General features: G+C 59.3%; 1 protein-coding gene across 1 annotated transcript; it reads right to left on the minus strand.

The window, feature by feature from the left end:
- Nucleotides 1-245: 245 nt before the first annotated feature.
- On the minus strand, nt 246-14,896 carry PPRC1 (PPARG related coactivator 1). The gene is made up of 14 exons (XM_050975965.1): nt 14,231-14,896; nt 10,270-10,413; nt 9,972-10,127; nt 9,467-9,583; nt 6,351-9,093; nt 5,883-5,936; nt 5,443-5,503; nt 5,007-5,092; nt 4,041-4,839; nt 1,719-1,892; nt 1,507-1,570; nt 1,169-1,290; nt 880-1,031; nt 246-577 (listed from the first exon to the last, which is right to left on the minus strand). The coding sequence occupies exons 1-14, from the start codon at nt 14,894-14,896 to the stop codon at nt 474-476; spliced, it is 5,442 nt and encodes a 1,813-aa protein (XP_050831922.1). The 3' UTR covers nt 246-473.
- Between the last annotated feature and the right edge of the window lie 1,838 nt (nt 14,897-16,734).

A 16,734-nucleotide genomic window follows, 5' to 3' on the forward strand; every position in this document is an offset into this window, starting at 1 on the left:
AGGGGTCCTCAGAGAGACATTCACCCCGTGCCAGGCCATTGCAGTCTGCCACGGTGACAGACACACTCTCAGTGACCTCAGTCCTGTCCCACTCTCCCCAGACATCCCACTCCTGTGCCCAGTCCACAACTTGTGCAACATTTCATGGGGCCATACCACAGGCAGAGTCCCTGGGGTCTTGAGTGGGGCACAGCCTAAGCCCACACCTGGGAATAGCCCATGCAAAGGAGGAAACAAAGCAGTGCTGCTGTTTGGGCATCCGTATTTATTATATGTCTGGGGCAAACCCAGGGCTGCCACTTGCCTGGACTGCTCCAGTTGAAGGCCAATGACCCATCCTCCTTAAATATTGGTTATAAAACAAATTTTTTTCCTTTTTCATTTTATTAAAAATCTCATCTCTCTCTCCATTCTTTTTTTGCCTTTTGTATTTGAGTATAAAAGTGGGGGCGGGTGCTCCGCCTTGCCTGCCGCTACCTCCGCAGGCTGCGCTGTGCCTGCCGCAGCAGAGTGTCAAAGTCCAGGGAGTCAAACTTGCTCTTGACGGGAGCTGGGTCAAAATCCTCACGGTTTGAATCTGGAAGAGATGGGGAGAGGTTGTCTTAAGCCCATGGAAACACTGGCACAGTCCTGGCCATTCCCACAGCAAACTTCTTATCCTGTTTCGCCTGCCAGCCTCTAGACCCAGAGTTGGGCCGGCCTCCAACACAGTGCTGGAGAGACAGGGAGCCCACATTCAATCCTTCAGGGCAGGACAGCTCCTGGATGTGGCTCTGCTGCCAACCCTGACTGACCCCAAGGATGGGGACTCCTATGCCTCTGGAAAGAAGAGAAGAACCCAGGGAGCCCAACCCCTAACTTGGAGGTTGTGCAACTCACCCAAGTCAGCGTAGTTCCTCCTGCAGAACTGCCTGCGGCCACCAAAGCACAGGTCGAAGGGCTGCTCGTCTGGGCGCCGCAGCTTGTGCCCACTCTCGATGGCAGCAAAGGCTTCCTCAGCATACCGGTAGGTGACAAAGCCATAGTTATCCCTGACATTGGAGGAGATCAGCAGCAACAGTTATGTTTGTGTCCCCCCTTGGTCTGCAACATCCCCTTGAGTAATGGGAAAAGGGCCAAGAGGGGTCATCCCTGAGAAGGGACTAACCCATCTTCCCACAGCTCTTACCCCTCAGAGCGGAAATGCAGGGTACACTCCTCAATGTCCCCAAACACAGAGAAGCGGTGCCGCAGCTCCGACCGGGTCATCCTGCTGGGGATCTTGCCAATAAACACAACTCGCCGCTCCTCCTGCGGGCAGGGATGCCCCATCCATGAGCAGGACCTCTCGCACAGAACACCCTCCCTGCATGGCCTCCCACCACACTGTGCCTTGGCCAGGGCCTCCCAGCAATGCTGCTGGCAAGGCTGCACCCCCCTGCAGAAACCCCCTCTGTTTCTGAAGCGACAGAGGGGCTGTGAACCCCCAAATCTCCAGTCCCAGATTCCCAGCCCTCCATCACTCACTATTGCACGTTCCTTCTGGAGGATCCTCTGCCTTTGGTAGTGGTCCTGTGCATCATAACTGTATCTGCCAGGGCAGAAACCAGACACATTAACTATAGAATCACGGGGGTCTCAGAAGAGTGATCTTGAAGGAGTGGTTCCATCACCCCTCCACAGAAGGCTGGGAGATGGGTTGGGGAGAGCTCACACTCCTGCAGGATGGCCATGCTCACCTTCTCCACCTGTTACTCCTCCCACGGGGCGAGGGGGAGCGGGACTGGCTGCGGGATGTGCACCTGGATGAGTAGGAGGATGTTGATGATGAGGATGAGGACCTGTCCCGGGACCTGCCACATGACCCACAGCTGGAGCGAGAGGAGGAGCTGTGGGAACATCTTGAGCGGTACCTGGGGGAAGGAGAGATATAGCTGAGCCCTCCCTTTGTCCAGCATCATAAGGCTCCAAAGTAGAAAAAGATATCCATCGTCCCCATGGTATCCAGCATCCCACTCAGACAGGACCCATCCCCAGCATGGGGAAGCCTCTGTCCAAGAGTGCCAGAGCAACAACATTACAGAAAAGTTGCTCCATTTGTCTCCCAATGCCTCAGAGAAAAGGGAGGCACAGCTTCCAAAGAGCAAGAAATAGTCATGGGGGAACTGTGAAGCACAGGGCTGTGCCTGGGAGGTCTCACAAAGGGCTGGGACTTCTGTGCTGAGCCCCACACGATGCACAGGACAACACTATATCCACATTGTGCTCAACAGCCATGTGAACAGAGACTTCAAGAGCTTCTCCAGCAGGGCCAGGGAAATCTTAAGGAAAGCAGGACTGAAACACAACTGGGATTAAGCTGTGCTGCCTCCAGCCAGGAGCACAGTCCCTCTCCAGACATGCTGGCCTTAGGTGGTCCTGCCATGGACAAACCCAGGCCTGGCAGGGCATGCTGCCTGACTCTGCCACATATTCCTATGCCACATTCTCCTGGAAGACAGCAAGTCAGGCTGGCACAGTACATGGGGACATTTTCCAGCACAAGGCCAGCTGATTTGCTGGAAAGCCAAGCCAGACGTGTTGCTTCACAATCCCCAAGCTGCACATCCATCGAATATGGCACTTTTATACCTGCCCTTTCCAGCTCCAGCCTCAGCATTTACTGGCTATCAATGAAGGGGTCTTGGTTGGACAGGCCCCTCATGCCCAGGGACATTCCAGAACCAGCTGAACACCAAGAGAATGACAGAAGGAGAAACCCTTCACCACCTCCCAGCCCAACTGGGACAGGCTGCACATCACTCCGATGCACAAGGACTCTGAAAGAAATGCATCCCACAGAGTCCAAGGTGTCCCACTTTCCTGGATAAGGAGAACAGAAAGCCCCTGAGGCAGCCAAGCCAGACAGGTTTTTCCCTGCTTGCCTCCAGCAGCTCCCTGGAGAGCTCCACAGTAGCTCCTCTCATTTCTATACCAAGGGCTGCAGCAGCCCCACAGCACAAATATGAACACCTACTATAATACTCCAGAAAAAGCATCCAGAAGCAAAGATGCAGCCAAGGACTTGTAACATGTTTTGGGTGTTCCTGAAGGAGTAAGGAAGTCTGGCTCAGTGGTGGCTTTGCAGGCATATGGGCCCAGACGGGCTTCAGCCAGAACTGGATGGGCAGGGTGCTGCTGCAGCTCCCCACTCTCTGTGAGCCAAGCATCTCTTCAGAAGGGTCACAAGGACAAAAGCATCAAATCCAGCCATCTAGCAGGACCATAAAGATGTGTCTGGGCTCTTGCAAAAAACCGGCCACTGGACAACTGCCTGTCTTAGGTTGCAATGAAAGATGTAACCAGAAGTACCTATTCTATCACCACATGTTGAAACCAGGTGGAGCAGTGTTCTTTATCTCTCTCCATTATCCACCCTTCATAACTCCAGTGTTGGGGGGGCGGGGGGGCATATCCTTTGTTAATGGGCCAGCTGTTAAAACCAGGTGGGACAGTTTTCTTTATCTTTTCTATGACCCATCCTCCATCCAGGGAAATACCTTCAGTTAATGGGCCACTGACTCTCACTGCATAAAATTACATCATCCCATTGTGAGATACTCCACCCACAGGGAGGAGCCAAGCATTCCTACCTAAAGAAAAATCTGATATTTTGAAACCCAGGGGAGCCTTTTTCCACAGGATTCCCAGAGGAAGACCAGGCCCATCTATACCACCACTGGACCTTCAGACAAAAACTTCGCCCTTCTACAGGATCACTGCTTCAACAGAACCACAGCTGTCACTCCAGAATGACGGCAGCCACCATTTAATCAGGTTGTATTCTGACTGTCAGTGGTTTTTTGTATTACTGCATTTTTATTTTAACTTTCCTAGTAAAGAACAATTATTCCTATTCCCATATCTTTGCCTGAGAGCCCCTTAATTTCAAAATTATAATTAATTTGGAGGGAGGGGGTTTACATTTTCAATTTCAAGACAGGCTCCTGCCCTCCTCAGCAGACACCTGTCTTTTCAAACCAAGACACTGCCCCAAGAGCAAGCAGCAATCCACTGCTTACCTTCGCCACCGCTTGGGAGGTGGGGAGAGCGACCGTGACCGGGATCGGGAGGACGAGGATGAAGATGAAGATGAGGACTCACTAGCTCCATCTGAACTGGAGCTGAAAGAACGGCTGGCACGGCTCCGGCCAGCCCTCCAGCTGTCGGCAGAGGGGCTGGGTGAGTCCTGGGGTCTCCGGTAGCAGCGCAGGGATCTCTTGGCAGCAGCATGGCTGGGCTGGGCACTGGGAGTCTGCACCTCCTGGTCCCGGCAGGGGGATGCAGCTGGAGACAGGAGCACTGAGGTGGGGGGACTGCTGCACCCAGTGGTGGCCTTGTTGGGGATGGTAGTCCGATAATCCAGGGGAGCTGGGCAGGCCATCCCCAGGGGCTCCGGGCTGTGCCCCATGGTGGTGTTGGGGGCTGGTAGGGTGGGCTCAGGTTGGTCCAGCGTCCGTTTGGTTAAAGAGGAGATGGGTTTGATAGTGATGTCCCGGTGGTGTTTGACGTTCCAGCGGGAGCCACCTTCGGCAGGGGGCTGCGTGCCAGGGATATTGCTGCTCTCGGGCTGCGGTGCACCCAGGATGCAGTAGTCATGGTCTCCTGAGCAGACGTGGCTGGGGGCTGCGCTGGCAGGGGCTGGCACCAAGCTCTTCACCTGGATCTTGTTTGGGAGCAGTGGCTTGGCTTTCATCAGCTTGGTTGACTTCGGGGGCCCTTCCGGGGGCATGGACCCAGGTGACTTGGTCTTGGCCAGCAGTGAGACAGCAGGCAAAGGCTTCCAGAGCTGGTGAGGAGGTGTCGCTGGGGGCGTGAGGCCTGGGAGAGCACCAGAACGCTTACAAGAGCAGCCCTTTGCTGCAACCCACCCAGCTGGGGCTCCCTCATATCCCAGCCCCCCTCACTCCCCAAGGTGTCCCCCCAGACACACAACAGCCCTGCCACAACATGACACACTACCCTCCCTTGTCCCAAGTATTCTTTACCTGCCACATTGGCCAGCTCAGAGGCCTGCAGGCCGTCTGGGGGCTTCCTGTCCTGTTGGGTTGGTGCTTCCTGCTGGGTCTCAGGCCTGAGAATGGGAAAAGAGCTTTGTCAAACACAAGCAAGCAAAGCCCAGCCCCACTTCCCACACCTAGGGCACCCACTCTATCAGCCCCACTGGCCAGTTCATGAGGACAGAGGATCCAAGAGAGCTACAAGGATAAAAACTGCACAGCCTGGTCATACCCATCACTGCTTGTCCCAGTTTTCCCCGCTAAGTGCCAGTTCTGTCCCAGTCCAGCAACAAGCTCAGCCCCTCCTGGGCCAGTAGACACAGCCCCAGCACACTTCAAATCCTGCCAGGACTGAAAGCTGCCCTGCGCCCTTGCTCTGCTGGGCTCCATGCTCGGCACCAGCTGCCAAGGTTTTGCTACTCACCCAGAGCTCCCTGTCAGCTGCCTTTCCTCAGGGGGCTGTACAGGAGTTTCCTCCTTCTTGGCTGAAAGAAGAACAGGTAGGTGAGAGTGGCAACAAGAAGGGCTGAAGGACAGGGTCAACAAAGCACCCCAGGAACAGCTTGGAAGAGCACAGCACCTGAAACCCAGCTCCCTGATGATAGGGGCTGCACATCCTTTTTCCTTCACAGACTCTTCACCACCCCTTTGGTTGCCATGGGGACCCCCAGATATTTCCACAGGCCAAGGAGATGGAGGCAGAGACAGCCACAGGACAGAACATCAGGGCAGGGTAACATGAGCCCACAGGTAGCAGCATCACAGCCCTCCCACTACCACCCTGACACAGGGAGCATGGACAGCCCAGGGAGGCCAGCGTGCGATGGAGGGAGCCCTGCAGGGGATGGCATGCCAGATCCGCACCTTCAGACTTCTCAAACTGCTCCAGCAGGCTGGACAGGTCGGTGGCTTCAATCCCTGGGCCAGGGAGAAAGCACAGCAAGTCAGATCAGCTAGAATTCCACCAGCACTGCAGTGATGCACCCCAACCCCATTCTTCTCCCACATCAGCCTCCCTGGATGGTGGGACAAGCACTGGGGAGGAAAAGCCAGTAACAGAGCCTGCAGCAGCTGTGTGTCTCCCACAAGGACAGGAGCACCCAGCTCTGCAGTCCCAGAAGGAAGTAGCTTCAGGACAGCCAGCCCAGACCATTCATTGTAGGCAACATCCTGGCAGAGTACTGGGAAGAGACTGCAGGCCTGTGGGCATGACTTTGCCACCCTCACCCCCATAAGTGCCAGGAACCGGTCCTGCTACCCAGGCTGCCGGCAGCACTGCAGCCTTGCTGGCTGCTGACACTCAACCCAGCGTCCTGCAGCCCTCCCACTCACCGATCTCGCTGATGAAGGCTTGGACAATGTCCTTGCTGCTGTCTCTGGGCTGGGCTGGGCTGAGGAGTGGCTGGTGCCTCCATGGCCGCACAGCGGGTGCCTTGGTGGGAACGCTGCTCTCTCGACCTGCTTTCCGTGGTGGTGCCACAGCCTGGGAGGTGGATTTTTGGCCAGGTACCTCCTGCTCAGCAGCTGCCTTGGGCTTCAACAGGGATTTCTCCGCTGCCTCCTTCCCTGGCCCTACAGCCTTGTCCGTGGCATGGGTGCCAGGGGACTGCCCAACAGGGGCAGGAGACACCTCTGCTGGGCAGCAGATGGCAGCTGGGGGGGCCTTTGGGAGCTGGTTGGGAGTTGCCACTTGGGACTCCTCCAGAGGCTGGGTGGGGACAGCCTGGGGGACTGGCACTGCAGGAGGGACCCTGCTGGGCTGGGCAGCAGCAGCTGAGGGGGCTGGCAGGGGCTGGGCTGGGGCTGGAGCCAGAGGGGCCTTGGGGAGGGAGCTCTCTCCTGCCAGCCGTGCCTGCCTCCTGGGATCTGACACCCTGCCAGCAGCAGGCCTGGCTGGGCCACCTGCAGGCCCCATCTCGCTGGCTGGGGCAGCAGGTGACTGGGCAGGGAAGGCTGGTGGCTCCGGGCAGCTGAGCATAGGGGCAGCAGGAGACTGCCCATGCAGAGGGGCTGTGCCAGGGTGGCTGCCAGCTGGGAAGGCGGTGGTGGCCTGCACTGCTGCTCCGGGGTCCCTGTACGCAAGGGAAGGCACCGGAGGCGGCACGGGGATTCCAGGCCAGTAGGATGGTGGGGCCCACCCAACTGGGGCATAGGGGCCGCCTGGGCCAAATGGAGGCGGGGGTGGCAAAGGTGGAGGGGGCCAGGCCATTGCTGGAGGCGGGAGGCCAGGCACCACATGAAAAGTGCTGGAGGAGCTGGCACTGGGTGGTGGGGGCAAACCATGGCAGCCCATGGGCTGCGGGCTGAAGCAGGGCCAGGAAGGCACTGGTGGGTAAAGGGCATAAGCACCGGCAGAGGCTGGCGGCATCCCAGTGGGGGCCACCCCAGCAGCTGGGGGCACGTTTGGTGCAACAAAAGGCATTGGTGTTGATGGCGGTGGTGGAGCTGTGGCAGGTGCTGGGGCTGAAGTCAGAGCAGTGGGAGCTTTGCTGGCAGGAGAAGGGACAGCAGCAGGGCTGGTGGGTTTGTCTGGTCCCTTCTGAGCACTGTCTGCCTCGGTGGCAGAGCGCATGGGTGACAGCAGGCAGGGGATCTCTGCCAGCTCTGTCGGAGGCTCGGGGACACTGGGCCACTTGCTGGCCACTTGCTTCTTGCCTTCCTGACTGCCACCCGTGCTGGGCTGACGGTGCAGCATGCGGATGCGGTACTCACGCAGGCTCAGGGCCTTGGGTTTGGCTTCCTTAGGCAGGCCCTCACTCGGCTCTGCTGCTGGCAGCCTCTGGGCAGGCTCCAGCCCAACACCTTGCTCTGGGAGCTGAGAGGCAGCCTCCGAGACCCCACTGCTCTGTCCAGCAGATGGCTGCACATCTCCCTGGCCCTCAGCCCGGTCTGTCAGGCTGGGACATGCAGCTGCTGGCTGCCCCTCCACGCTTGGTGCAGTCTTCTCCAGGGACACCAGAGTCTTGTTTTTCTCCATGGCCACATTCACGATTTCGGATGCTGGCTCCTTCTGCAGCTCCTGCTTCACCTTCTTGGGCAGCAAGGTCCCTGCTGTGCTCTGAGGCCTGCCCCGGGGCCGAGATGCCCGCTCAGCATGCAGCTCCATCTGCCCCTCCTTCCTGGCTCGCTCCAGCTGCTGCGCCAGGAAGTCTGAGACCTGAACAGAGGGACACTCTGCCCGCTGCCGGCTGATGGGTGGCTGGACATGAGGTTGTCCAGAGCCAGTGGAATGGAGCCGGTGGGCTACACAGTCCCTGCCAGGCCTGGCCTGCTTGCTTTGGTCCTCCTCTGCTTTCTTTTTCCGACTCTTCCTTGCTCTCTCACGGCCCCGTCCCTTCTCAGAGCATTCCCGTTTTCCACCTGCGGGGGCTTCTGTGCTGTGCCAGGAGCTGTGGTTGGGACCTGAGGCTCCAGGTGCCGCTGTCTCCAGTGGGGAGGTGGCCTCTGGGGTAGTGCATGAAGGCTCCTTCCCAGGAAGTTTTTCCTCCTTCTCCTCTTCCAACCCATTTTCCTGGGCTGGAGGTCCTGGCAGCTCCCCACAATCTTCTGGGATTGACTCCCTGGTAGTCTCCTCTACTCCCAGGAGCTGGGGCTCCAGGTCAGGGGAGTTGGGAGTCAAGGGTTGCAGAACCACAGGGATCTCCACACTCTCTCCCTCTCCAGGCACAATTTCCAGCAAGACAGGACTGCTCAGAAGCTCCTTGGCCACAGGCTCCGTGTCAGGGTCCAGGCACACAGTGAAGGTGGGCAGGCAGTAGGGGTGCATGGACTTCACCAGCTCACTCAGGGATACATCACCTGTGTTGATGATGCAGGGGTCTTCATGCTCCTCCAGCGCTGCCCCTGCCTCGCTCACACAGAAATTCACAGCTTCCATGCTTCTGTCTAGCTCCAGGCTCAAGGCAGCCTCTTCCTCTTCTTCTTCCCCATCACTGCGCTGTGGCAGGGGCTGCTCTCGGGCTCGGTGCCAGCCCACCTTCCTGTCCACTCTCGGGGTACTGCAGACTTGCTTCTTAGGCAGCACTGGATCCTCAAGGCCATGAGTAGCACGGTCCCAGGCCACATCTGTGTCAGTCTGGGAAGGGGGACCACAGCAAACATCAGTTCCTGGGCTTTTAGCAGCACTCCCCCAGGACAGCCAACTGGGTCTGCTGCAACTCTACAGCAAAGCCCCATGGCAGACAAAAAGCTGGGACACATCTGACCTGCCCAGTAAAACACAACAGAGCTGGAAACCTGATACTGCTGTGGGAGCATCCCCAGTCCCTGGCACCCACCACATGAGGCAGACCCTGCTCCCACTGCCACCGGTGCCTTGCAAAAGCATTGTCTCAGGGAAAGGATGCCTGTGCAAGGAGGGAAGGCTGGGGCTGAGGGCTACAGCAGAGGCAGTTACCCCAGCACCACCCCAACACTGCTGCTTCAGCTTGCCCTGCTCAGCTGCTCACCTTCCCAACCACAGAGACACTGCTGCTGGTGCTGAGAGGCCTGAGAGCCTTAGGCTGTTCCAGGGTAGGGCTCTCACACTCCAGCAATGGGCGGGATAAGGTGAGAAACTTCTGAAACTGGAAAGATGGACAGAAGATGAGACAGTGGCAGGCCTATGCTGCTGGAGGGGACAGGCCACCCCCAGCCCCACAGTGCCCATACACTTCACCCCACAAAGCCCAAGAGCAAACAGCCCTTTCACCCACACTGCACACAGCTCCCACTGGGGACATGCTGCTCCCCAAAGCCTCTGGCACATCTCTGGCTCTATATTAAGACTCAAGGGGGAGGCATGGCCCTCCAGAGCACTTCTCTCACATCGGAACTGTCATGAGAGTACATCTCAGGGTACTGTGGACCAGGGTCCTACTACTTCAGGGTACCCTCATGCTAGGACATAGCAGAGCCCTGCCTGAGCATCTTCCCATGGGCTCTGGGGTCAGGCTGCATCTGCCCCCACCATACCGAGGTATTCTCCCGCTCACGAGGTGAGGTCAGCAGCTCTGCATCCATGATGGTGTCAAAGGGGGACAAGGTCTCATCATCTGTGCTGTCCAGGATCTCTGTGATGGCAGTTAGCAGGGACAGCTCGTTCTGTGCATCCAGGCAGGCCTTGCTCTGCTGCAAGGGTAGGGACAGTCTCAGAGGGTGATGGGATACAGCCCTAGCACCTGGCCACTGAGGACACTGCCATCACCCCCACCCATGCCACAGCCAAGGCCAGCCCAGCCACCACATCCCACATCTGGGTGTGAGCTCCCACCTCACTCAGAGAAAGATCCTCAATGATGGAGATCACAGAGGAGTCAAGATAGTTCTGCATTGTCCCCAGGATCTCTTCAGCCTCTAAGATGGTTTCTGCATCCAACGATGTTAAGTTCAGGTCATCGTCCTCAAGGGAAAAGCACTGTTGAGGAGCATGGGGAGCCAGGTAAACACTTTGCACAGCCCCACTACCAGCACTGATTTCCTCACAGTACACACGGGCTCTGAAGAGCCTCTGCTGCAAACTGTGGCAGGGCACCCCCAGCACCCTGAACATGCAGGGGAAGCAGGTGGGACGCAGCTGCAGGACAGAAGGTGGCATAGGGGACCTTCCCCCTTGCTTTCAGGAGAGTCCACTGCACAAAGGCCTGTGCTGCTTTCAGCCCGAGACCCCTCCAATTACTCAGGATGCCTCCACACTGAAAATTTCTGCCTGATTCACTCTGCAGCTACATGACTGGGAAAGATGAATGGATAAAACACCAGGCTCTACCCAACACCACACAGTGGTCATACAGGACAGGGAGGGACTGACCAGCTCCAGCCACCCCATGGACTGTCACATGCTCCTCCAATTCCGGCTGTTGGTGCTTCAGATAAGCCCAAAACCATTACGAAACTCATAACAAAAGTGCAGGAGTCAGCAAGAGGGGTGCAGCCAGCTGCCACTGCCAGAGCCCTACCCCAATACCTCTGCTGCAGGCTACAGGAGTACATGGTCTGTGCTTGCAATCCAGAACCAAACCACCTTTGTTACTCTTCCTTCTCCAAATTCCCAGTCCCACATTATTTCCAATCCCCCAGCCAGGGGGGATGCTTGGGTAACTGAATGCTCCAGGGATCCTTGGGTAACTTCAAAAAAGTATTTGCTCTGCACTCCAGGGTGTCACACAACCATGCTGCAGGACAGCCAGGAAAAGCCAGATGCTGGGCAAGGGCAGAGGCTGCAGCCCCCAGTTGAGCAGAGCCAAAGGACATACAGAGCAGCAGACATAGAGAGCGTGCCACCGGCACGAGACAGGATGCGAATTCCTGTTTGTAGATGGGCTTAGGCAGAGAGATAATGGAGGCTGGGAAGATAAGGGCACCAAGGACAGAGCCCTGGGAGAGTACACCTCCCTCCTAAAGCTAGCCAGGAGCAGGCTGCAACCCATCTTCCTGCCCTTGGAGCAGCACCAGCACCGTGAGAACACAGCCAAACTCGGGGGATGCACATATGATGCAGTTCACCTCTGTTTCACGTAGGTACCACAGCTTGCGTGAGCCTGTGCCCATGCAGAACAAACTGTACCTTGTCCCTAGAGAGAAGCTGCAAATACTTTGAAATCCTCTTCTAGCAAGCAGTAAACTGCACCAGAGAGACAGCAGGCATTTCACAAAATCGATGTTTCTAAAATACAACAGCACCAAACCCACATGCCCCTGGTCCCTGGGGCTCTTCAGAGACTTCCTCTGATAAGACTAAGCAGGCACTGCTAGCCACATCACAGGCAGGAGCCCTGTGCAACCCCAGCATACAGGCAGCCCAATACCAGGCAGGGAATCAAAGCCAGGACACCCACAGCAATGCCCCGAAGCTACCCATCCCAAATTCCCCCAGTCTGTGACATGACAGCCTTAAGGAGCAGGAGTCTACAGTGGTTTGGGGCTCAGCAGACAGCTTGCCAGCCCAGACCAGCCTGTTCCAGGGCTCTCTGCCTAGAAGTGGAGCCCACCAGTGACACCAGGACACCACTCCACCCCACCATGCAGATCAGGCTGTGGAGCAGTTTTAGTGCCGTTTTCCTGCCCAGCATCTCCAGTCCTCTCCCTTGCTGGTGCTGGTGGTGCTGGTCAGAGCGCAGCGCAGAGCCTGCTGGCAGCCCTCTAGGCGCAGCCTGGCTGCAATTCCCGACTAATCCTCACACAGATACTGGGAGGACATCCAGGCTCACACGCCCAGCCCCGGAGTGCAACCCTGAGTCAGCGGTGACCGGCAGGCAGAGGTACCCGGGCCACCGAAGGAGCCAGCAGGATGGAGCATCAGCAGCCCAGGGAAGCAGGGACCACCTGACCCCTGCCTGTAGATGGCAAAGGGATCCGAAGGACACCCCGGGGCTGCACAGCCCTGCCCATCTGGCCACAGGGCGGCTCTCCCCAAAGAAAACATGTAATAAAAGCTTTCCAGCTGTGATCAGCGCTGGACATTAGGAGGGAGGGAAGTAAAACCCTTCCACTCAAATGGCCTCTTCCTGTGGCTCCTGCCCGCAGCCCGGGAGGGAGGGCGGGCAATCTCCCATGCCTTCCTTTACTCAGCGCCTTGCAACAAGGAGTCTCACAGCCGTGAGTCACCGGCCTGGGCTGTGTTCCCCCAGGATTCCCTTTGATCCACCTGGGGACGGGCACCTCCTGCAGCCCTCATCACTTGAGCATCGCTTGTGCGTCGGGGCGGAGGTACGAACCAGCCCAGCCTGCTCCAGCGTCCCTGCCAGCTCTCCTCCCCGCCGGAGACCCCTGTCACTCCTAGCCCGGAGGGAAGGGGGGAACCTGCCGTGCCTTCCTTCACAGCTCCCTGTGTTTGCTTTAAGCAGCGCTGCAGGGAAGAGGGTCACGGGAATGTTCAAGGACAGGCTTCGGCTCTGGCCATGCTATGCCCAAGCAACCAGCACTGCCGGGGAGAAGGGAGGATGCCCACAGCCCCAGAGTGGGCTTAGGGCACGCGGGGTACCCGGACTGGAGCTAACTGCTTCCAATGGACACAGTCTAAGCGAGGCCACCAGCTCCTCCGGCACCCACCAGGCGCAGGATACAGTGCGCTCGCTGCTCTGCTCCCCGGAAGGGACAACGGAGGCCCCCGAAGGCCGCTGCTGACACGTGTGCCCAGCGTGCTGCGGCTACGCCCCGAGCACAGGGCGGCCATGGTCCCCGGCTGGCTGCCAAGGCTGCTCTTACAGCGCCGGAGCTGCCGGCGAGGGCGCGGGGTAAGCCCGGGAAGCCGGGGGGCTCCGCCCGGCCAGCGCGGCACAGCCAGAGGATGCTCCCTGGATTCCTCTGCTGCTTTCGGCAAGCACCAGGCAGAAACACACCTCTCTTCCCCCCTACGCAGCCCACTCGGCTCGCGTCGGGGAGGGACGGGACGAGCTTGGCGTCCTCCGGCCCGAGGTCGGGATGGGGGGGGTCTCCTCCGCAGCCCCTCAGCCACGCAGAAGGACCCTGGCGGAGGCAGAAGCCTAGGGCTTTACCCAAAAAAATCCCGACAAAGGCGCAACGTAGGTGCCTCCGCGTCCCCTCCTGGGGTGCTGCCATCCCCGCGCTCCCCGTCCAGACAGCAGGGCACCCGCACCCAGCCCAGCTCCGGCAGGCGCTCACCGGGGCCGGTGACAGCGGCAGCGCCGCGCCCCACACCTGCCCCGGCGCGGGAACCTCTTGCTAGGGATAAAACCGCGCTTCCAGTGGATAAGCTCTCGGTACGGCTGGGGAAACCTCTCCCGGCCCGGGCCACGCTCTGCAACCAGAGCTCCTGCCACCGAAACCGGCGAGTGTCGGTGTCCCAAACGGCGCCAGCCCCAGCGCGGCCGCAGGTGGCAGAGAGCAGCGCCGGGATGGAGGGACCGCGGGGGAATGACCCGAGCGGCATCCCCCTGTCCCCCACTACCCAAGGCCGGGGTGTCATCTCTCGCAGGGGACACCAAGCCACCCGCCTCGCCGGGTCCCGTGGCCGTGGTGCGGCCCCTCTTAACCCCGTAATCTCCCCGCGCCGACGCCCCACGCCGGCGAGGGAGCTGCGGGCACCCCATTCCCCCACCCAAAAAAGGGCACCCCACTCCAGGACCAGCGGAGGCGCCGCTGGCCCGTGCTCCGACTCCCGCCCGCCGCCGGTGCGGCGGGCCCGCTCCAGCACACGTGGTGCAGTCGCCGCGGGAGCCGCGCCCGGCCTCCACGTGTCACGGAGCGGCCCGCCGCGCCCCGCCGTCCCTTACCTGCAGGGGGCTGCCGGCGCGGAAAGACGACTCGCGCAGAGCTCCGCCGCTCGCCAGGCCCCGCGGAGCGGCCGCGGCGGCAGCGCCACCGGCCCCGGCCCCGTTGGCGGCGGGCACCGCTCCGCCCCGCCGCGCCGCCATCTTGGCGCCTCTGCTCCCAGCGCGGCCACTGCCGAGAGCGCCACGTGACCGCCGCCCGCCCCGCACTACAGCTCCCGGCAAGCCCCGCGCCGCCCCGCCCGCGCGCGGCACGCCGGGAGCGCACCATTTCGCCGCTGGCCGCGCGCCGAGAGACGGGCACCAGCCTGAGGGGGCGCCCGGCCTCGGCAGCGCGGGCGGCCATCTTGAAGGCGGGCAGACCCTCGGGCTTCGCCGCCATCGTTGCGGCGGGCGGGGACGAGGAGGGTCGGCCCAGCCTGCGACGCGCGGTGGGAGGGGCGGCGCGGGCGGGACTGGCGGGAAGCGCCCCCTGGGGGCGGGGCAGGCGCGCATTTTCCCGCGGCGCCGGGGGCCCGCCCTGCCGACTCTGGCACGCCCGTGCGTGCGGCCGGCTCGCGTCCCCGCGCTTCCCTGAAAGCAGGGGCAGAGCTGCTGCGGGAGCAGCGGCTCGCCGTCTCCTGGCTGCGAGCGTTCCCTCTGCCTGAGGTGCCCATGCAGCACTGCCATGGTGCTCCATTGAGCCCAACCTCGTGTGGGGCCGGTGGAGGTGAGCGCACATGTGGTGGGCACAGGGGGGATGAAAAATAGTATCGGAAATGAAAGGAGGGATGGGCATTGTGAGCTGCCGTGCAGCCTCCTCGCATGGCAATGGGGCAGGGTACCCATGACACTCCTTGTGCTGGTCTCCAAAGCTGGCACACAGAAGATCACCTGGAAAATGTGAGAGCCAAACTGGGCTCACTGGGCACAGTTGCTATCCAGCCTGGCTCCTCACAAAGGCAAAGGATGCCAGTGTGCACAGGTGCTTGGCCTGGCCCTGCTTGGTACCCTCTGTTCAGAAGCCCAGAGTCCTTTGGGGACTCTGTCACTTCCTATGGCTCTTCTGGCTTCCATACGTATGGTAAGATCATCTCATGGAGTTCAGGGATGTGCTTACAGCAGCACAGGTGCAGTGTGGACATGTCACTGGAGCTCTGAAGTGCATGATTTACCTGGCAGGGGGTAATTGTCCCTGACATCAGTCCCTGGAGCACAGGCCTGCCAAGGCCTAATCTGGCCTTGGCAGGCCTGGATAGAGCTGCTTTTCTCAGCCCTGTGTGCCTGGTCGTTGGACTGAACGATGTTTGACATATGGGGCCTCATCCTGCTCTCCTTCCTTCCACCCCTGCCACAAGGGACATTAAAATATGATCACTAGTCCCATGTCACTTCCTGCCTCACTGAGGCTGCTCCTCCATAGCCACAAACAGGCTCTCTGTCCAGGGGAGCTGCTCCCTTCCACCTCCTCATCCAAGAAGCTCACAGCACTTGTATCTGGCCAAGATGCTGTCTAAGCAGCAGGCAGGTGGCTGTTTCCTCCAGGGCTATGGATCCATGTCTGAGTGCTGCAGAGCACACCTGTTGCAATGGGTGAATGTGAGCACACTGCTGGGGTGTGGGGGATTTTACTGGATGTAATCGGCTCCTCAGGCCACCACCTGCTTCTGGCACTGCAAAGGAATCTGGGGAGGCTGGGCAAGTGTTCCAGGTTCTCTGCAGCCCAGATGTGGTTAAGGAACAAGTCACTTTTGAAATGTCAACGTTTCTGTCCACTGGCCTGAGGAGAAGCTGTCTGTAACCTGGCACCCAGAGATGTGCTGACAGGGATGTCGAGCAATGTTCCCCTTGGAGCCCTGCAGCTTTTCTTATCCTGCTCCACACCCTCTTTTCCTGTCATGTCCTTTCCTTTGGGCACATCCCGGGCATGCAGTGACCTGCCTAATCTCTGTCCCTGTGTGTGGCAGGACCCTGTGGCACAACAAGGCTGATTTCTGACAGAGCAAGCCTAGCCTGGTGTGCAGCCTGTAAAGTGGAACCATATTCCTTGCACATAGGGTCCCTGAAGTGTCACCATAGGGAGTCCCACCTGCAGGTATCTCCCTCCCCCAGAATAATCCCCAGCAGGGATGCACTCCAGGATGCACAGGGCAACACCAGGCATTCCTGCTGGTTTACAAGAAAAACAAACAACAGCCAGAAAGGAAAATGCGCATTCTACCTCCCTGGCTGCCCTCCCTTCCCTGTGATGTGACCACTCCCTGGCTAGGCACAGCCAGATGCTACTCAGGGCCATCCAGTTTCAGCCTGTGCAGCACCCAGGGTGGGCAGCTTGCTCAGGGTTAATAGGCACAACGTGAAAAGGAGAGCTCAAAACCCATGTGATGCTTAAAGGACACTCCACTCAGTAAAGAGGAATGTGCATCCCAACCAGGCAGGAGCAGATGGCTGGAGGTGGCCCTTCAGAGAGAAGAGAGGGCTTTGGCCCCCTGGGGCAGTTTGCTCAGCCCAGGACGCTGCTCCCATCG

The sequence above is a fragment of the Serinus canaria genome, chromosome 6 (assembly GCF_022539315.1).
Source record: "Serinus canaria isolate serCan28SL12 chromosome 6, serCan2020, whole genome shotgun sequence".
NCBI classification, from domain to species: domain Eukaryota; kingdom Metazoa; phylum Chordata; class Aves; order Passeriformes; family Fringillidae; genus Serinus; species Serinus canaria.

Excerpts from the sequence above, each read along its gene's own strand:
- PPRC1 (XM_050975965.1), bottom strand. The coding sequence starts at position 14,896 with ATGGCAGTGCTGCATGGGCACCTCAGGCAGAGGGAACGCTCGCAGCCA. Across the intron at positions 9,584-9,971 it reads GTGAGCGGGAGAATACCTCG|TTTCAGAAGTTTCTCACCTT; the intron begins GTATGGTGGGGG and ends CCATCTTTCCAG. Across the intron at positions 1,571-1,718 it reads AGGAGTAACAGGTGGAGAAG|ATACAGTTATGATGCACAGG; the intron begins GTGAGCATGGCC and ends CTGCCCTGGCAG.